The 22,429-nt window shown below is 36.7% G+C and overlaps 2 protein-coding genes across 5 annotated transcripts in view; one reads left to right on the plus strand and one right to left on the minus strand.

Annotated features, from left to right (window-relative positions):
- The window catches only part of FGF2 (fibroblast growth factor 2), a 72,817-nt gene extending 65,356 nt beyond the window's left edge, over window positions 1-7,461 (plus strand). For both annotated transcript variants that reach the window (XM_045391849.3, XM_045391850.3), the window contains exon 4: window positions 1,455-7,461. In XM_045391849.3, coding sequence (XP_045247784.1) covers window positions 1,455-1,640 — 186 coding nt within the window. In that variant the 3' untranslated portion in view covers window positions 1,641-7,461. The remainder of the gene's footprint in view (window positions 1-1,454) is intronic.
- The window catches only part of NUDT6 (nudix hydrolase 6), a 30,880-nt gene continuing 10,346 nt past the window's right edge, over window positions 1,896-22,429 (minus strand). For 2 of the 3 annotated variants that reach the window (XM_005555868.4, XM_015450806.4), the window contains exons 3-5: window positions 22,067-22,122; window positions 6,864-6,918; window positions 1,896-2,475 (exon numbers count right to left, since the gene is read on the minus strand). In XM_005555868.4, coding sequence (XP_005555925.3) covers window positions 2,078-2,475; window positions 6,864-6,918; window positions 22,067-22,122 — 509 coding nt within the window. In that variant the 3' untranslated portion in view covers window positions 1,896-2,077. The remainder of the gene's footprint in view (window positions 2,476-6,863; window positions 6,919-22,066; window positions 22,123-22,429) is intronic. The other variant, XM_074040410.1, reaches the window with a different exon arrangement.

Consider the following 22,429-nt stretch of genomic DNA (forward strand, 5'->3'; position numbering starts at 1 on the left):
ATTTCAGTTTTTTAAAATCCAATTAACAGTGGTCAAAATATTAAAACCAAGTAAATATCCAGTAACATTCTTATCTCTAGAAGATTACAGGATCAATACCACACCCTTACTTTAGATGGCTGAGACACATTAGTCACTTTTAGTTCTTTCCCAGGCTTTACTTTTCATTTTTGTTATTATGCCAGCTCTTTTCCTTGTTTTGCCAATTAATTTATGTTCTTGTCACAATTTGTGCCATTGTTTGCCTTATCTTAGAACCAAGGAATCTGGGAAAAGGTTCAAGTCTTTTTAATGTGGGTTTTTCCAAACCTGAAGTTTCCTAGATATGAATATATAGAAATAAACTGGAATGTGGTATTAATACAAAACCATATATTTATATACCTCTGTATACATCTTATATTTATGTGTTTAGATAAAATTTACATGTGTTTTCTATGTAAGTTTATCATTCAATTGATATATATACACATAATTATAATATAAAAATGATTTTTCCTTTTTTTCTTTTGAAGTGAATAAATTGATTTTTCCCCTTTGAGGTCAGTAAGTATCATCAGTGCTACCCTGTGAAGTTGCTTTTTGAACATTTATCTTAAATAATGTGTTAGCTATTAGATTCCATTACTTGGAGTATTATTTCCAGGTCTTTTTGAAAGCCAGCTATCCTTTTTTTTCTGATAAATAGTTGAATTGAAATTAAAATGCAAAGTTCCTTCCTCCTGAAAGAGACTGCCAGAAATCAATATGATACTTACTTATTCCTCATTGTCTAACAGTGTTTAGAGATTGTTAATCATATGTAATATAATGTTCCAATATTATTTTTGGCATTATATGCCAGTAGCTATTTTCTGTACAATAAACTATTCATTATTATGCCTTAAAACAACATTAGCCACTTAAAAATTTTTGTCAAAATGTGGGGAATTAATTCTGCTTGTGAGCAAAGTATTAACAAATCTCCTTCTTCTGTATGGAAATATTACAATGGGTTAGCCTTCTGCTAGTGCTTCACTGTATCTCTGATAAAAGTAAAAATGATCCCTGATTGGTTACCTGCCTTGGGACTGGGAGGAGTGTGGATGGATCATAAATACTGCTGGAAGCTACAGCTTTGGGCTTCCCATAGCATACTTCTTCCTACTGGGTATGTCCCTCCTTGTGTTTAACACCTGATCTGCCTGTTTTGGAGCTGGAGAATGGTCTCTGAACTCCTACTGAAGTGACATACTTGACGCTGTCCTGCTGACATGCTGTGTTACCGGCCTGTGTCCTTCTTCAGAACTAGTCTGTGTCACATTTTGGCCCACTGAATCTTGTTAGTTTGATTGCCCTGCTGAACCCAATACCACTGCAGCTGGTTGAGCAGAATAGGCATTATACTATCATAAATATTTAATATGAAAAGTGTAATAATAATAATAACAAGTAATTCTTCCTTTATTTTTCAGAAATGTGTTACAGATGAGTGTTTCTTTTTTGAACGATTGGAATCTAATAACTACAATACTTACCGGTCAAGGAAATACACCAGTTGGTATGTGGCACTGAAACGAACTGGGCAATATAAACTTGGATCCAAAACAGGACCTGGGCAGAAAGCTATACTTTTTCTTCCAATGTCTGCTAAGAGCTGATTTTAATGGCCACATCTAATCTCATTTCACATGAAAGAAGAAGTATATTGTAGAAATTTGTTAATGAGAGTAAAAGAAAATAAATGTGTATAGCTCAGTTTGGATAATTGGTCAAACAACTTTTCATCTGGTAGTAAAATATGTAACCATTGTCCCAGTAAAGAAAACTAACAAAAATTGTTGAAAAATGTATAGACTTCCCCCTTTTATATAGCATCTGCTGTTACCCAGTGAAGCTTACCTAGAGCAATGATCTTTTTCATGCATTTGCTTTATTCAGAAAGAGGCTTTTAAAATGTGCACATTTAGAAACAAAAGTTCTTCATGGAAATCATATACATTAGAAAATTACAGCCAGATATTTAATCAATGCAAAATATCCACTGTTTCTTATGTCATTCATTAATCTACATGTTTCTAAACATATAAATGTGAATTTAATCAATTCCTTTCATAGTTTTATAATTATCTGGCAGTTCCTTGTGATAGAGTTTATAAAACAGGCCTGTGTGAACTGCTGGAAGTTCTTCCACAGTCAGGTCAATTTTGTCAAACCCTTCTCTGTACCCATACAGCAGCAGCCTAGCAACTCTGCTGGTGATGGGAGTTGTATTTTCAGTCTTAGCCAGGTCATTGAGATCCATCCACTCACATCTTAAGCATTCATGCTGGCAAAACTTTATTGTGAATGAATATGGCTTTAGGCGGCAGATGATATACATATCTGACTTCCCCAAAGCTCCAGGATTTGTGTGCTGTTGCCGAATACTCAGGAGGGACCTGAATTCTGATTTTATACCAGTCTCTTCAAAAACTTCTCGAACTGCTGTGTCTCCTACATTTAAAAGAGATGTACAAATCAATAATAATTACACTTTTAGAAACTGTATCATCAAAGATTTTCAGCTAAAGTAGCATCATGTAAAGACTCAAAACATTATCCTAACAAAGTAGTTTTCAATACAAATTCTTTGCCTTGTGGACATCAAGAAATCCCAAAATATTTTCTTACCACTGTAAATTGAAGAAGCTTTTGAAATGCTGAATATTTCTTTGGCTGCTACTAGAAGGCTTATCTACCTGTACATTTTTGGGGTCAGCTCTTTTTAAGTTCTTGCTGCTCTGTTTTCCAAAAGGTAAAAATATAGATTGAAAAGTTAAAACATGTTGCATGGCTGCAGTTCCTTTGTTTCTTGAGATAATATTCCAAAGAACTTAGATTCATTTCTTGAACACCGAAATGCTGGAGGTATTTCATCAGTTTTCAAAAAACTTGGAATATAAATATTTCTATAATTCAACAAAGGTTTTCACATTTTGTAAGGTTCATTTTTCAATTAAATGCAAATTGTGTGGCAGGATTTTTATTGCCATTAACATATTTTTGTGGCGGCTTTTTCTACACATCCAGATGGACCCTCTAACTGGGCTTTCTCTAATTTTGTGATGCTCTGTCATTGTCTCCCAAGGCGTTTAGGAGAAGCCCTTTACAAAGCTGCCTTCCTCTACCACTTTGCTGGAAAGCTTCACAATTGTCACAGACAAAGATTTTTATTCCAATACTCTTTTTGCCTCCATTTTTCTTGTTTGTCAAATAGTAAATGATATTTGCCCTTACAGTAATCCTACTGGTGAAAAATATGCAAAGAAGAGGAAGTCACAGAAACATGTCTCAATTCCCATGTTCTCTGACTGTAGACTCTTACCAATCCCCTGGATATGCTCTTGTATTTTCCCTCTAATAGCTATGGAAAGATGCATAGAAAGAGTATAATGTTTTAAAACATAGGGCATTTATCTGCCATTTTTTAATTACATGCTGACTTCCCTTACAATTGAGATTTGCCCATAGGTTAAACATGGTTAGAAATAACTGAAAGCATAAAAGAAAAATCTAGGCCGGGTACAGTGGCCCATGCCTATATTCCTTGCACTTTGGGAGGCCAAAGCAGGAGGATCGCTTGAGCCCAGGAGTTCAAGACCAACCTGGGCAACATGGTGAAACCCCATCTCTACAAATAAACACAAAAATTAGCCAGGCATGGTGGCATGCACATGTGGTCTCAGATACTTGGGAGGATGAGGTGGGAGGGTCGATCGCTTGAGGCCAAGAGGTCAAGGCTGCAGTGAGCCATAATCATGCCACTGCACTCCAGCCTAGGTGACAGAGTGACACTTTGTCTCAAAAAAAGGGAGAAATTTTCCTTAATAAGAAAAGTAATTTTTACTCTGACATTCAATACATTTATTATTAAATGTATTATTAAAGATGGTAGTACTAGTCTTAAATTGTATAAAATATCCCCTAACATGTTTAAATGTCCATTTTTATTCATTATGCTTTGAAAAATAATTATGGGGAAATACATGTTTGTTATTAAATTTATTATTAAAGATAGTAGCACTAGTCTTAAATTTGATATAACATCTCCTAACTTGTTTAAATGTCCACTTTCATTCTTTATGTTTGAAAATAAATTATGGGGATCCTATTTAGCTCTTAGTACCACTAATCAAAAGTTCAGCATGTAGCTTATGATCTATGCTGTTTCTATGCTGTGGAAGCACCGGACGGGGATAGTGAGCAAATCTGCCCTGCTCAGCAGTCACCATAGCAGCTGACTGAAAATCAGCACTGCCTGAGTAGTTTTGATCATTTTAATTTAAATCACTAACTGACTGAAATTTGAATGGGCAAATAAGTGCTTTTGTCTCCAGAGTATGGGAGACCCACCTCGAGATGGATTTCTTCCCCAAAGATTTCAAGATGAAATCAGGATAGTGTGCTTTATTCTGTTGTATTTTTTATTATTTTAATATACTGTAAGCTAAACTGAAATAACATTTGCTGTTTTATAGGTTTGAAGAACATAGGAAAAACTAAGAGGTTTTGTTTTATTTTTGCTGATGAAGAGATATGTTTAAATATGTTGTATTGTTTTGTTTAGTTACAGGACAATAATGAAATGGAGTTTATATTTGTTATTTCTATTTTGTTATATTTAATAATAGAATTAGATTGAAATAAAATATAATGGGAAATAATCTGCAGAATGTGGGTTTTCCTGGTGTTTCCCTCTGACTCTAGTGCACTGATGATCTCTGATAAGGCTCAGCTGTTTTATAGTTCTCTGGCTAATGCAGGAGATTCTCTTCCTGCCAGTGGTAATATGATTTTTTAGGAAGGCAGTTTGTCAATTTTAATCTTGTGGATACCTTTATATTCTTAGGGTATTATTTTATATAAAAGCCTTGAGGGTTGCATTCTATTTTCTATATGACCCTCTTGATTTTTAAAAAAACACTATGGATAACAATTCTTCATTTACCTAGTATTATGAAAGAGTATTATGAAAGAATGAAGGATTTCAAACAAATGTGTTTCCCAGTTAACTAGAGTTTACTGTTTGAGCCAATATAAGTATTTAACTGTTTGTGACGGCAGTATTCCTAAAGGACATTGCATGTTTTCCTAAATACAGAGTTTAAACAACTTCAGTAATTATTAGGTGATTCAGCTTCATCATTAAGAATATCTTTTGTTTTATGTTGAGTTAGAAATGCCCTCATATAGACATAGTCTTTCAGACCTCTACTGTCAGTTTTCATTTCTAGCTGCTTTCAGGGCTTTATTAATTTTAAGGCAAAGCTTAATTTATACTAAGCTTGGGAAATATGGCTAACGCCAACTGCAGTTTTTTCTTCTTAATTCCACATGACTGAGAGCTTTTAATTCCATATGGTCTCTGGATAGGTGGGTTGTTGTGACAACCACACTTTTTTTTCTTCTTTTTTTTAAAAAAAAGGTAGTGAATTTTTAATTATCTGGACTTTAAGAAGGATTCTGGAGTATACTTAGGCCTGAAATTATACGTATTTGGCTTGGAAATATGTGTTTCTTCAGTGACATCTACAAATAAGTATAGCTGAAATTCAGAGGACCCATAAAAGTTCACATGAAAAAAATCAATTCATTTGAAAAGGCAAGATGCAGGAGAGTGGAAACCTTGCAAACCTGCAGACTGCTTTTTGCCCAATATGAATTGGGTAAGGATGCAAAACATAAGCTTAATTAGCTCACATGCCCTGCTGTCACATGGCACCAGTGGATAGTGTGAGAGAATTAGACTGTAGAACAAATAGCCTTCTCTTTCAGCATTCGCACCACTACAAAATCATCTTTTATATCAACAGAACAGTAAGCATAAACTAAGCAAAAGGTCAGTAAGTACCTGAAACCAAGATTGACTAGAGATATATCTTAATGCAATCCATTTTCTGATGGATTGTTAGGAGTTGGCTATATAATGTACATACGGTATTTTGGTTTGTGTAAAAGTTTTAAAAATCAAGTTTTAAGTATATAGACATTTTTAAATAAAATATTTAAAGGCAATTTAGAAAACTGCCTTAATATCATTGTTGGCTAAATAGAATAAGGGACATGCATATTAAGGAAAAGGTCATGGAGAAATAATATTGGTATCAAACAAATATATTAATTTGTTATGATACACATTGAATTTGATCCAATGGTTTAAGGAATAGGTAGGAAAATTTGGTTTCTATTTTTTGATTTCCTGTAAATCAGTGACATAAATAATTTTTAGCTTATTTTATATTTCCCTGTCTTAAATACTGAGCTCAGTAAGTTGTGTTAGGGGGTTATTTCTCAGTTGAGACTTCCTTATATGACATTTTACTATGTTTTGGCTTCCTGACTATTAAAAATAAATAGTAGATACAATTTTCATGAAGTGAAGAATTACATTACCACTGCTCTATAATTGACTTCATTATATTTATTTCAAAGTTCATTTAAAGGCTACTATTCATCCTCCGTGATGGAATGGTCAGGAATTTGTTTTCTCATAGTTTAATTCCAACAACAATATTAGTTGTATCCAAAATAACCTTTAATGCTAAACTTTACTGATGTATATCCAAAACTTCTCCATTTCAGACAAATTAATCCAGAAGCAGTCATAAACAGAAGAATAGGTGGTATGTTCCTAATGATATTATTTCTACTAATGGAATAAATTGTAATATTAGAAATTGTGCTGCTAATTATATCAGCTCTGAGGTCATTTCTGAAATGTTCTGACTTAGTCTGAACAAATTAGAAAATTTAAATTTTTATTCTTAGCTATAAATCAGGAAAATAAACACATTAATTTCCTCAACATTTTCAAGCCAATTAAAAACATGGAAGATACACACCAATATCTTCTCCAGGCTCTGACAGACCTCCTGGAAACTTCCACATATTTTTCAACTGCAGTATAAAGTCAGAAAATAAAGTTAACATAACTTTCACTAACACACACACGTAGATTTCACAAAATCCTCCTATAATTGGTCAAAGTGGTTGAGAATGTATTTTTTAGTAATTGCATGCAAAATTTTTCTAGCTTCCATCCTTTCTCCCTCGTTTCTTTTTTTGGGGGGAGCCGGTAATTGATGCAATCTTTTCCCACCTTTTCTCTTTAGGACATAGAAGTGGTTTTGTTTGGTTAACATGATAAATTCTGTATGAATGAAACATTGGAGGGAAACATCTACTGAATTTCTGTAATTTAAAGTATTTTGCTGCTAGTTGACTATGAACAAATAGAATAATCTTACAGATGCTGCTATAAATAAGTAGAAAATACAGTATAAATTTCATCACTACAGTATGCTGTTTTAAAATCTATTTCTTATATTGTATTTCTAATCAGATGTATTACTCTTATTTCTATTGTATGTGTTAATGATTTTATGTAAAAATGTAATTGCTTTTCATGAGTAGTATGAATAAAATTGATTAGTTTGTGTTTTCTTGTCTCCCATTTCTTTGTGTCTTCTTGTCTATGATTTCTTTTTTCTTTTGTTGGGGAGGGGCAGGTGGAAAGATCTGATCTTGGAATAGGGATAAATCTAGAAAAATATATTAAAAACAATTATGAGATGACATGGACAATATTCTTATGACTGACATGATTACTTTTTTCCTGTTAGAGTTGTTATATCTATCCATCACATGATAAAAACTAAAGCATGAGAAATTATAACATACTCATAAGGGAGCTGTACCTTTGGCTAGTACCTTATACTCTTCATTCATAAAACAAGTTATGGACCTTTTACTGGTTTGCTTTGTGACCCACTTATTTCCTGGATGACTGCTTCTTAAAAGAATGTGTCATTATTCAACTATGCTAGGTTGGAGACCAGTGGCATGGTTCCCAGAGTTTCCATAGACTGTTGATTACGTGGGTACAGAATTCAGGCTTTGAGTGTCTGGGCTAGGCTTGACATTAATTTATAAAGGATATTATGCTTTACTTTTTTAATGTAGAAATATATCTGTAAATATACCTCTATATCAATGCACTGTCTTCTAGATTCCATTTCGAAATAGTCCCAGAAGGTTTATTTCTCCAGAAACTATGCAGTCTTTGTCTGACAAGATGTTGAACTTTACCACCATAAATTCCATTTACATTTTGAGATAGCATCTCATTCTGCTGGCCACCCTGGAGTACAGTGGCACCATCAGAGCTCACTGCAGTCTTGACCTGCCTGGGCTCAGGTGATTCTCCCACCTCAGCCTCCCGAGTAGTTGGGACTACAGGTGTGCACCACTACACTTAATTTTTTTTTTTTTTTTAAAGATGAGATTTCACCACGTTGCCCAGGCTGGTCTTGAACTCCTGAGGCTCAGGCAATCCTCCCACCTGGGCTTCCCAAAGTGCTGGGGTTACAGGCGTGAGCTACCATAACCAGCCTGTAAGTTCTGTTTCTAACAAAAGAAAAGTTATAATGGAGCAGACAAATGTTTCCTAAAAACAACAAAAGCTGACTTTAGAAATCTTTAACCATAAATGATTAGAGATTGATTGTTAATTAAATCTGGAGATGAACTTATTAGAAGGGGGAAAATGCTAGACATAAGGACTGAAAACAGCTCACACAAATTTGATTTTGACTATTTTATAAATTAAACCTTTTATATGGAAATATTAGGTATATGTTTATGCTGGTAAGTATTTTGTGACATTTTATGGCACCATTTAGGCTTTTAAAATGCTTACTTCCCTAAAAAAGCTTGAGCCTGGGTGTAGTCTAAGTAGTAGAGAGGCCTAAGCTATGTGGTTTGTGAAAAATCTAGTCAATGTCCTAGATATGATCAATAGTGAGATGAGCATGTCTTCCCACTTCTTTTCTTTATATCAAACAATTCCCATTAGCTGTGTTTAACAATATAACAGAGTTAAAATACTAATGCTGGGCACAGTGCCTCACATCTGTAATCCCAGCGCTTTGGGAGGCTGAGACGGGAAGATCACTTGAGCCTCGGAGTTCAAGGCTGCAGTGAGTTGTGCCACTGCACTCCAGCCTGGGCAACAGAGTGAGACCCCACACGCTGTGTTGCGGGTCTGACCCGCAGACCCTAACCAAGTGACCGATGAAAAAATGCACTCACACACAGATATCCAACGAAAGAGTGGGCTGGGGACTGGGCCACTCAGAAAGAATTGCAGCAGCCACCCGTGCTGCAGACATTTATTCAGTATAGATTTAATGACAAAGGCCTTGAGTCAACACAGTTGTGGGTAATTAACATGGTCGTGCCCACCCCACCCCACCCCACCCCACCCCACCCCACCCCCAACCGCTGCCGCCCCAGAGAGAGTAGTCCTGCGTGCGGATGATTAAAGGGCGCCCTCAACCCCGCCGCCAACGCCCCAGAGAGGGTAGTCCTGTGCGCGCCATGATTAACTTACCTAGATCAGTTTCTTTACATCCCCTTGTTACCTAAACTAAGCTTTCAGGCACCAGATAAGAGAATCTGGCTGCCTTCAACCAAATCCTTTCCCTAAACTTTTGTAAAACCTCCCAGCCTTCCAAGAAGGTTTTCATCTTTCTACAATTTTTTCCACCACCCTGATCAATCTCCTACACTATGCTAAATATTTTTATAAGAATTATGCACATTTAAACTTCACAATACTCCCATGAGAGGCCTATAATTTGTTTCCATTTTAGAGGTGATGAAACTGAGGGCATAAAAACACTTGCCTGGGGTCACACACCTAGTACGTGATAAACTCAGTGTTAAAATCCAGGCAGGCTTTTTCTAACCATCTTTTAAGAAATTGTAAAAGTAGATTTGATATTTTCTCACTAATCCTTAATGACTGTACACTGCTTTTTCATATACCTTTTAATTTTTTCCTTGGACCTAGTTGGAACATTCTATATAAATCCAATTAGATTCTGTGTGTTAGACTTACACTTTTCCAGGGCTCACAAATTTGGACTACAGTTTAGTGCCAAATGTCTTTTTATCTATCTGTTGCTTGTGAGTTCCCCATCTAGAATGCTCTGATTGGCATGGAATTTATTTCCTAGCTAGTGATCTTTTATTATTCTTTCTTTCCAGTATATTGTTTTATGAGGAAAAAATTACTGAGGATCGATTTTGAAAATGTAGCCTATGAGATTATGCTTTTCATCTTTGTTCTCCCTTCCTATAAAAGAAGATGATATCTCTGTGCCTCAGGTGTAAAATTCCATGATCCTTTTTTTCCCTAATCTTAAAAAAGGAACTTTCCACTCTCTTGTGAAAGAAATATTCTAAAATGCTCTTGTGCTTAGCTGCTTTGTGGGATGCTACTCAACAGTCACATATATGACCCCTCCCTGCTTTGAGTTGGTGAGGTCTAGTTCCTTTAAGCATATCTGATTTTCACAAACTACAAAAGGTATAGTATCCTTTTAACTTATAAAAATATGTGTTTTTAAACCATATTTAGAGTAGTTCCATCATATTTTGGAATGGTGAGTATGACAATTTTCCTATACATTTTCCAATTATAAATCTAATGTTCTGTGTGTGTGTGTGTGTGTGTGTGTGTGTGTGTGTGTGTGTGTGTAGCAGTAAATGGAAAACAGAAGACAGTGTGGATGAAGTAAGGGTGGTCTCATCACTGCAATCCTTCCTTCCCCAGTGTTAGAAATTGCTGGCCCAAGAAATAGTCATTTTAGCTACCAAGAAAGGGTAAATTTTCTGATGCATTTTTTAGAGATATTAACAGAATGTAAGATACTTTCTCTGTTAAAGCATGTTCAAGTTTAAAACCACTATTTCTTTGAAAACTTATCCTGAAGATAAACTCAAGTTTATTTTAGGGTTTCTAGAATGGGTGAAAATGATTCATTTTCTGATTCTTTTTCTATTTTCTCTGTTCCACAGACATCTGCTTTCCTAAGCAAAGTATTCATTTTAAGACCTTCCCTAGGCATGGCTACTGAAATCCTAACCAGAAGTTTGTGTAAACACAACCCTTAAAAGACTACTAATTTCTTTCAGCCATATCTCAAGAACCAAGAGCAAGGGCACAGACCCGCTAACCTTTTCCCTTTGGTTCTCGTATATATGTGACCTTCTTGTTCTGTCTTTACTCCAACTCGGTCAGATGCCAGAAATTTGGTTATCTTTTATTTTTCATTGTTCTAGTCTTTAATGATCCTATCACCTTTTATAATTCAGAACTACTGTATTTAGATAAATCTCACTAGCTACAATATTATCACTATTACCAATGAGAAAGAAGCTACCATAGAGTGTCTAATAAGTTTGTTCATTCATTCAATAGAAATTATTGAGTGTTAGGTGTTGGGCATACAGAAGTTAATGTATATAGCAAGCGTAAAGAAGTTAATGTATATTGGGCATACAGAAGTTAATGTACATGGCAAACCCAGTCATTCTTTTTATCTTGGCACCATGTATTTTTCTTAATAATACTTATCTCCACCTTACATAATATTTATTCATTTTATTATTTGTATCTTACACATTTGAATGTAAGCTCCATATGTAGAAACTTTGCTTTGCTAAACTCCATATGTGGAAACTATACATCTGTTCACTGATGTATACCTAGTGCTTAGTGCACCATGTATTTTTCTTAATAACACATCTCCACCTTACATAATATTCATCCATTTTATTATTTGTATCTTATGCATTTGAATGTAAGCTCCCTATGTAGAAACTTTACTTTGTTCACTGATGTGTACCTAGTGCTTAGAACAGTGTATACAGCAGACTATGTATAAGAACTCAGTCATATTCAGTGAATGAATTAATGGGTCACTACCCTTAACTTTTGAACACCCAGTTTATGGGGTCAAGTCACTGTTCGGTCTTTTATTTCTTAAGATATTGGGGTAGGGATGAAGGACTGGAATATGTGGGTAGGGAAAGAGAAAGGACATGTAAGTGTCAATTTAGATATGTGTTTGAATTTGTGCATATGCTAATGTTGAGGGTTAAATTTTCCCTTGCAAAAAACACTTGACATTAATGCCTGGGGAGAGTGAGGTACGTAAAGAAAGGAGAGAAACTGGCTTGGATATCTGAAAAGAATGCCAATTAGTTATTTATAATAAGTAAATAAGTATCTATAATCTATATATAATTTATTAAACATTAAATATAAATTAAATATAGCTAATAGCTATCAGTTATATTGAAATATCACCTAATAGCAAATATTTACAGAAATTAAATTATTCCATGTCTTATTTTTATTTCAACATTGAACTATATGTTAATTCTTAATTTTCATATTTTGTTGCTCTCTTAGATGGATCTCTGTTTATAACTTTAAAAAATCAAAACCAAGGCTGGGCATGGTGGCTCACGCCTGTAATCCCAGCACTTTGGGAGGCCGAGGCGGGTGGATCATGAGGTCAGGAGATCGAGACTATCCTGGCCAACACGGTGAAACTCTGTCTCTACTAAAAATACAAAAAATTAGCCAGGCGTGGTGGCGGGTGCCTGTAGTCCCAGCTACTCGGGAGGCTGAGGCAGGAGAATGGCGTGAACCTGGGAGGTGGAGCTTGCAGTGAGCCGAGATCGTGCCACTGCACTCCAGTCTGGGAGACACAGTGAGACTCCGTCTCAAAAAAAAAAAAAAAATCAAAACCCTACTTAGGAGTGTCATTCCTACTTAATCCACAAATAAACTGTCTTATATAATTTGAACTTCTTTAGCTTCTACCAGTACCAACTGTCTAAAAGTGTAGGGGGAACATGACTAGATTCTGAAAAGCATCACTTTCTTGTTCTTAAAGGACCAATTATTGGCAGGTTTGAGAATCAGCAGAGCCAGGAAGCTCAATGTGCCAGTTTAGTGGTTCTCAAACTTTACATCAGAATCACCTGGAGGGCTTGTAAACCAGAATTGCTGGGCTTTATCCTCTAGAGTTTCAGATTCCACAGATCTGGGGTAGGGCCTGAGAATTTGCACTTTAATAAGTTGATGCTGTTATTGTCTCTCAGCTCCAAATCAACCCTTCCGTACTTGCTTAGTGATGCTGGAGCTGGGATTCTGCTAACCAGTTTCTGCTTTGCCAGCTGACTCCCTTTTACGCTCCACCATTAGACTGCAAGGCAAGAGGAGGAAGGGACTATCTCCTTACTGTGGGCTTTCTGTGTGCTCGTGGTTCCTGTGAGTTATCACTGCTTCAAGGCTGCTTCACTCTAGCAGCAGCAGTTCCTTTCCATAGTATCAGCAGAATCCAGTTTGCAGTTATCCTAACATTTCTAAGAGAAGCTTCATTTTGCATCCCCTTCCCAAGAGGCACCAGCAAGCTGATGCCTCATTCTTAGAGATATGGGTCCAAATAAACCAGCAGCAGCTGAACAGCATGAGGTTTGCGTTTTAGCTGTGTGTGGTCCCACATGAAGGAACCCACAACCCACCAGAATGGCATAATGATTACTCTAAACTGAAGACATTGAAGATACAGCAGATGCAGAAAGAAGCATTTCTGAGCTTCCCGTATCTGATTAAAGGCAAAGCTTTCTGAGAATGAAGCTGCCATTAATCCCCTGAGTAGGAGTGGGGGATTGAGGGGGTTGAGGAAGCTTTCAGCCCGGAAGGAGACTGACCGTTAGCACCTAGATGAGAAATTGCATAACAAAACCTTGTCAGAAGCTACCATGCCTGCATGTTTTCACTAGTAGCCCTATACCCCTCTTTCCTCTTTCACTAAGATGGTATAGTATATAGTATATAAACCCTTACTCCTGGCCAAGCCATTCCTTATAGAGTACTCTTGAACTTTTCTCCTGTTAATCTATCTGTTGTCAATTAAAGTACCATCCCCTCCACCCAGTTCTAAGTTGGTAGAGGAAAAGTTTTCTTCCCCACCTACTTTTTTGTTTGTTTGTTTTAGATGGAGTCTTCTCTGTCACCCAGGCTGGAGTGTAATGGCATGATCTTGGCTCACTGCAGTCTCCATCTCCCAGGTTCAAGCGATTCTACTTCCTTAGTCTCCTGAGTAGCTGGGATTATAGGCGCACACCACTATGTCCGGCTAATTTTTGTATTTTTGTAGAGACAGGGTTTTACCATGTTGGCCAGGCTGGTCTTGAACTCCTGACCTTGTGATCCGCCTGCCTTGGCCTCCCAAAGTGCTGGGATTACAGGTGTGAGCCACCGTGCCTCCCCTATTCCCTACCTACTTTATGACTTAACCTCTTTGGTTGACTTTCCCAGTCTGTGAAATTAGGAACAGGTTGCTATGATGATTAAAGTAGGTAATTAATATACAGCACATAGTGTGTCCAGAGTTGGTTCCTTCCAGTAGGTTTGTGGTCTTGCTGACTTCGAGAATGAAGCTGCGGACCTTCACGGTGAGTGTTACAGCTCTTAAATGTAGCACAGACCCCAAAAGTGAGCAGCAGCAAGATTTATTATGAAGAGCAAAAGAACAAAGCTTCCGCAGCATGGAAGGGGACCCGAGTGGGTTGCCGCTGCTGGTTGGAGTGGCCAGCTTTTATTCTCTTATTTGTCCTCGCCCATGTCCTGCTGATTGGTCCATTTTACAGAGCAGTGATTGGTCCATTTCACAGAGTACTCATTGATCCATTTTACAGAGTGCTGATTGGTGTGTTTATAATCCTTTAGCCAGACACAGAGCACTGACTGGTGCGTTTTTACAGAGTGCTGATTGGTGCATTTACAATCCTTTAGCTAGACACAGAGTGCTGATTGGTGCATTTTTACAGAGTGCTGATGGGTGCATGTACAATCCTCTAGCTAGACAGAAAAGTTTTCCAAGTCCCAGTCGACCCAGAAAGTCCAGCTGGCTTCACCTCTCAGTAGGATAGTGTGAAGCACAGGTTAAACATTCACTAAATGCTAAATGGTGGTATTAATAAAATCTAGTTTCTTAATGTCTTACATTAAGTTGATTTTTCTCAGTAGTTTTGTCATATTATAACATTAAAGTTGCATCTTCCAGGCTTTTAGATCATAGCATATCTTATTCAATAGGTTCTTTTTACATTTGGATCTTTTGTTATTTGAAGGTGAATGAGGATGATCATTCATATGTATGCCTGTGTTTATACACGTTACACAGAGACAGTCCCATTATTTGTTTACCCCTCTATGAGCTGTTATACTTTACCTCTGCCAACATAAAAGTGGTCTTTTCCACATAGGAAATTTTAGGAGTGCTATTCACATATTTCCACCCATGAGTCACAGACAGAACTAGGACTTTGAGAGGTCATCTCTAATTCAGGTATTCTCTGATAAGTCACTCAGTGCCTAACACACCTATGACAAATGGTTCCCTGGCTTCCACAGTTTCTCCAAATCCTTTAACAAATATTTGGAGGCTAAGACTGCAGACTAGTCAATAAAGATGCACAAGGATTCCTTCTCTGCTTGCGGATGTCATATGCTCTAATAACAAAATATAATGCAGAATACTGATTCATATAAATATCAATATCTTGTGCTCTGTTGTAGCCACAGGATTACTCGTACTTTTCTCATACAGTTATTTTCATCTTATAGTTAACATTTCTTCAGAAAGTTGGTATTTCTACTTCATGGGGATTATGTTGACTTTATTTTTCTGAGGGAAAAATTACGCCAATCAATTATCTTTCATAAGTTAAGTGAACACTCCTAAGAGGTCATCAGTTCTGGTTGCCATCCTGAATATTCCAGACTATTTCTGATTTTAAATACACTGTTCTAATATTAAATACTCTATCTTTTGCTGAGCCCCCAGGCAAGGGGAGGCTGTTTTCTGTAGCCAGAAGAAGGGTGCTGCTTCTGCTGGCTCAGAGGGTTCAAGAGAATTTGAAATTCAATATTCTCATGTCCATTCACTCAGGGGCGCAGGATCCCCACTCTTCTCCTGCTAGGGGATTGGCTTTGACACAGGACACTTATCAAACTCTACTCAGTCTCCTTTGCAGCTCTGATATTCTTACAGTTGGATCTAGGCCTGATTTTCAGTATGGCCTTTGTGCCTGGAGAATATGGGGGTCTCTTTAAATGGTGCCATGGAGGTCTTGGGGTTTTCATATTGTGCCTTGAATTGACAGGCTGACTTGAGCTTGTCATTTTTATTTTGCCAAGGCATCTAAACTAGTTAACAAAAGTTAGCCATCTCCAAAGCTATATAATTATTATTACCCCCTGTACTGTTGAAGTGCCATGGCTACCAAACAACTCAACACTTCAGTTTCCATCTGTACCTCATTCCTTTTCATATGTAACAATCTTAGTAACTGCTATGTTACTATATGCCAGGGCTTATCACTATCCAACTCTATGGATGCCAGAATGCTGACTGGACCTGGCAAGTAGGACGTGTCAAGTATTCTAAATGTCCGAGTAAGACATCTGGGCACTAGAGGATAGGAGATGCCCTTATTAAGTGTTTAGAAGTATAGTTGTCAGAGGTGTTTAAATCAGAGTGACTCCATCTTGTAAAGAGGCTGGGTAAAATAAGGCTGAGACCTGCTGGGCTATATTCCCAGGAGGTTAGGCATTCTAAGTCACAGGATGAGATAGGAGGTCACACAAGATACAGGTCATAAAGACCTTGCTGATAAAACAGGTTGCAGTAAAGAAGCCAGCCAAAACCCACCAAAACCAAGATGGGCATGAAAGTTACCTCTGGTCATCCTCACTGCTCATTATATGCTAATTATAGTACATCAGCATGCTAAAAGACACTCTCACCATGACAGTTGAGAAATGCCATGGTAATATCAGGAAGTTACCCTATTTGGTCTAAAAAGGGGAGGAACCCTCGGTTCCGGGAATTGCCTGCCCCTTTCCTGGAAAACTCATGAATAAGCCAACCCTTGTTTAGCGTATAATCAAGAAATAACTCTAAGTATCCTTAGCAGAGAAGCCCAAGCCACTGCTCTAGTATGGAGTAGTTGTTTTTGAGATGAGTCTCACTCTGTCGCCCTGGCTGGAGGGCAGTGGCACCATCTCAGCTTTTGGCAACCTCTGCCTCCTGGGTTCTAGTGATTCTCCTGCCTCAGCCTCCCGAGTAGCTGGGATTACAGCATGCGCCACCATGCCCTGCTAATTTTTGTGTTTTTTTTAAAGTAGAGATGGGGTTTCACCATGTTGGCCAGGCTGGTCTCAAACTCCTGGCCTCAAGTGATCCACCCGCCTAAGCCTCCCAAAGTGCTGGGATTATAGACACCAGCCACTGCACCTGGCCTATTCCTTTACTTTCTTAATAAACTTGCTTTCACTTTACGGATTTGCCCGAATTCTTTCTTGTGTGAGATCCAAGAACCCTCTCTTGGAGTCTGGATCAGGACCCCCTTCTGGTAACATAGTAGTCTGTAGATCTCTAAGGTATGGGCTATTTGGTGCACCTTGCAATTATCCCCACTCACAGCACTTGGAGTAATACTTTTTTACATTTTGGAAGCAGCATATATCATATTTGGGAATACTTCTCCAGTTCGTTTCTACTAACAAAAAGCTTGGATCCTTTCCTCCTACTGCGAATTGTAAACTAAAAATAAAATCCTAAACCCCTACCAAGTGAATGGACCCCCCCTCTTGACAAAAAGGGACCCCCAAAAAACCTTATAAACTAAATCCCCAGCCATGATGGGTAGGGAAGTTGGACACACCTCATTATACCCCTTCCCTTTTGGAGTTTAGGCACAACTGACGATTATTATGTTAACACAGAGGTCATAAGGTAACAAAATGGACTCTTTGTGACAATACGATACCAAATTATAAACAGGATCTAAAGCCATGCTAGACAAGGGCTAAGTCACATACCCCTGCAGGTCACTCTGACACAGTGTATTATTGGTTAACAGACTTCTTTATTTTAACTTAAAACATTCTTTCTGCTGAATCTAAATTTTTAGACAAAGCTTCACTTCCTTAATCAATTGTAAGTTAGAGAATCTGTGAATCTACCTATAGCCTGTAAGCCCCCTCTTTAAACATCCTGCCTCTTCAAAACATCCCGCCTTTTCAGGCGAAATCAATGTATACCATCCACGTATTGATTTATGTCTCTGCTTGTAACTCCTGCCTCCCTCAAACTTATTAAACAAAACTCTAATTCAATTGCCCACTGGCACACGTTCGCAGGACGTCTTGACACGCATTTCCCAGACCATGGTCACTCATTGGTTCAGAATAAACCTTTTAAAAATGTTTTACAGAGTCTGATTTTTCCATTAACAGCATTAATAAAGTGGCATTCTGATTTATGAATTAATCTCTTATTACCCTGAATTAATCTAACTCAGAATCCAAACAACTCTGAGTAAAGAAAAAAATTAAAGTTTGTTAACTTGTAAAGGACCAACTGCTGAATCATGTGTGCTCTGAAAAGTTCAGCCATCTCAGTGAGCCAAAAACAAAAGGATTTTTAATAAAAACTTCTTTCTTTCCTACTTATAGTCTACAGTCTTTATTTGGGTCTTCTAAAATCTGTAAAAATAGATCATCATCCTAGGTTTTGAGAAGAACTGATAATTACTCTTTATCTCCTTAAATTAATCATCTCCCCCCATCCCAGCTTTTTTTTTTTTTTTTTTTTTCTTGAGACAGGGTCTTACTCTGTTACCCAGGCTGGAGTGCGGTAGCTTGATTACGGCTCACTGCAGCCTTGACCTTCCAGGCTCAAGCAATCCTTCCACCACAGCCTCCCAAGTAGTTGGGACTACAGGTGCACACCACCATTCCTGCCTATGTTGTTTCTTTAGTTTAGGTTTAGTGAAAAGATTCCTCTATAGGCTTTTGATTCTGCCTATTACTAGTTGTGTAATGTTGAATAAGTTATTGTAACTTCTCTAAATCTCAGTCCTAAAATAATGGAGATAATAATAAGTATGATTATTAAATGAGAAATGTTTCATGGAAATTATTTCATGCAAGTATTTTAGGTCATCACAAATTATTTGATTATCTGGTTTTATTTCTACTGACAGAGCAAAACATGATAGAATTAAATTTTTTTTTTTTTTTTACCCTGAAAACCTCATAAACTAGGATCAGGAATGTGTGCTATAACAGAGGATTAAGTATTAGCAAATGTTTGGCTATGACTTTTTAGGAGGCTAAAGGCCAGAACAGAGCCTTCTGTGTACTACAGGCTGGTACTACCACTTTATTAAGGTTTTTAATTCTCTTTAGATATGACTATAGGTTCTAAGAGCCACCAAATAAACCATTCATGAAGCTATCTAGGGTTAATTACTCAAAAGTCACCAAGCCTAAAGATATGACCTTCAAATGACTGTAAAGGCCATACAAAAGAAACTCAGAGTGGAAAAAGGGAAAACTCTCCACTTGAATCTTTATAATTAAACATTACAGGATGAACTCAGTTATTCCAAAGAATGACTAAAACAGTGCCACTGTGGATTGAGTTTTCCCCTACAATGGGATGACACTTATTTATTTGTTTTGTCATTAGGTCTGGATCTCCCTTTGTTTTCTATTTTGAAAAACACTAAGAAACATTTCAGAAAACACTTTCATTTATTTGAAACTAAGATGAATAAAACTAGAGAAGCATTAAGTGCAACCATGATTAACAGAGAACCATAAAAGTTTCAGTGGTTTACCTGGAATTCAGGCAAATTTATTAAACATAGTTTTCACTATTACCCTGTTTTAAAAATATAGCCCAATTCAATTCTTTCCTTTTCAGTTACATATTTTGAGTACAGATTGCTCTGGGAGTTTGATTTCTGTAAGCAGAACCTGTTAAGTCACTTGTCTTTGCAGGTTTTATAAGGAAACAAAAAATCCACTCAAAAAACATAAAGCTGTCTAGGTTTGGGGTAAGACAGTTCAGCTATGTCTGCGAGGAAAGCTCCATTTTTTTCAGACTGCAATGTAGTTTTTAACATTATCAGACCCAAGTTTGTTTTCTATGAATTTCTGTGTTTTATTACATGAATAATAACATGGATAGATTCTTATTTGGTAGATTAACCAACCCTGAAGGACTGCTTGGAGTGGAACAATCATGTTATCTGGCTGTCTTTCAGCCTCTGTTAAAGTCCATAATGAAATTTTATTTGAGAAAATCACTTCTGAAACCCAGTGTGCTATTTAAAAAACCTTCATGGTTTACCCTTTTCTTTCCACAATACCAAAGTGGCTTAGACCACATTTTATCTATACATTGTATAAGTATTTATGCCATGTACATGAAAGATACATAGAAATACAAAATTACCACATTACAATATTTTGTTTGACCATTGAGTCTAACTCCTAAATTTTGTAAGTGGGGAAACTTAGGTCCCCGAGTCAGAAAGACAGTTAATGGCATGGCCAAATCCTAGGGACCCGGGTCCGGGTCTGCTGATGCAGTTTTGTCTCAATAACATCATTCACATGAGCCCAGGAAAGATTAAATAAATTTTGGTGACCTACTTCTTCTTTAAAAGAAAAGAGAGATAATCAAAGGGATATACTTAGAAGACAGTAAAACCCTTTTATGGTATCTCTTTAGAAGTAACTGCTACATACCAAGGTCTAGTATTTTTTTAAAACATAACAAAAGAAATTAACTAATTTATGTTACTTGTACATACAGGATTTGTTAATAATGTCTGGGCATATCTTCTGTCTGCTATATTGGAGAGAGTTATAATATCCACTTTGGGTTGAAGCCAACTTGCCAAAGTAGAAGTGGCAAAGGGATTGGAACTCTGGTCAGTCTGGCTCCCAAGTCCATTTTGTTTATATCAGCTCCCTCTCATTGGGCATACTGTTGTCAGGCTAATTTGCATATTGTTATTAGATTAATCTTGTCCATATATCATCATCATCATTTTGTCATCACAATCAAAATCTTTTAATAGTTACTGTTTCCATGTGAAGTCTAAACTCATCTGCCTGGTTCTCAGGCACCCCATAAGTAGGCCCTATTTTTACCACTCAATCATGCCTCCTACTCTCTGGTCATTACCATTACATATATATATGTCCCAATTCAAATACAAAACTTATTGAGGGCTAGGTAAAATACACTTTAGGTGTTCTATAAATTTCTGTTGAGGACAAAAAGCTTAATTCGAATCAGAGATCCTGCCTTAACTAAAACTTCAAAGTTACTTGGAGCCATGAGAATAGTTTTAGATAGCATTTCCAAGAAATGTGTGATACTGCTTTCAGCTATCATTACGAACATTAATTTAAACTTTAAGAACATATGTAGTGGGGAAAAATGTTTGACTGTCCACTAATATTTGCTGAAGTCTCAGAAAGTGTCAAAATCATTATTCTCTTTCACTTTTACTTCTGACTCCCGAGCATGAAAACATCTGATTCCTAATCATGGTACTTCTCTGGGAAATATTTGTTGCTTCTAGTCACCTAGACTCCTTATCTTGGTACCCAATCCTCTTCACATTGTTTCCAATCTAGCTCTCAGGTCAAATACCTTACCACTGTCCACACTCTGGGCCACAATGAACTTTTTACCATTATTTCTGAATTACGTCAGTCCCTTTCTGAGCTCTGTGCCTTTGTACAAGCAATTCTAATTTTATCAGTTTGTTTATCTTTTTTCTTCTGCACCTGGAAAGCTCCTGCTTATTCTTCAAGACCTAGTTTAAATATCACCTCCTCTGAGAAGTCTTTGGGGACTTCTTCAGGCAAAGTTAACTGCTATCATCAATTGTATGACTGTCTTTCCAAATAAATAGTAAGTTGCAGGGCATAAGGTATATTGTCTTACTGCTTTTTCTATTCTCAGCACCTGGACCAGAGTAGAACTCATTGAGTGCTGAATGAATGGAAGAATATCTTGATAATATATTCAAACAGACTTGTCTTCCCAATTAAATACAGTCATTTATAATTTTCCTTTAGCCATAAAGTAATAGATAGTAACACTTGAGTGTTACCTGGAAATTTTCAAGACCTGTATAAGTATGTTGGTTTAAATAAATATCTAAGGTGATCCATAACTGCTTAGAAATTATTTTTTAAATATCTTACTATAACACCTTAGGCATATTAAAATTTCTACATTTTATTCTTCTCTAGAAAGAAATAAACATTTAGAAAGCAATTTATAAAACAGAAGCAGCTTACTTTATTTCGATCTTGTACAACCAGAATTTTTCTAGTACTTTCATCAAATACAGCTCCTATTGGGGAAAAAAGAAAAGATAATTGAGAAATATTAATTTCCTTCACTTTAATCTCCTCCCACACTCTCTGTGGTGATCAAAATTCTACCTATACTTGAAGCCCTGGTTCAAATACAGGTGGAGTATTCCTTATCTAAAATGTTTGAGAGCAGGTGTTAGATTTTTCTGGATTTTGGAATATTTTCATACACATAATGAGGCATCTTGGGGACAGGACCCAAGTTTAAACATGAAATTCATTTATGTTTCATATATACCTTATACACATAGGCTGAAGGCAATTTTTATACAATATTTTAAATAA

Source organism: Macaca fascicularis, chromosome 5, assembly GCF_037993035.2.
Source record: "Macaca fascicularis isolate 582-1 chromosome 5, T2T-MFA8v1.1".
NCBI lineage: Eukaryota > Metazoa > Chordata > Mammalia > Primates > Cercopithecidae > Macaca > Macaca fascicularis.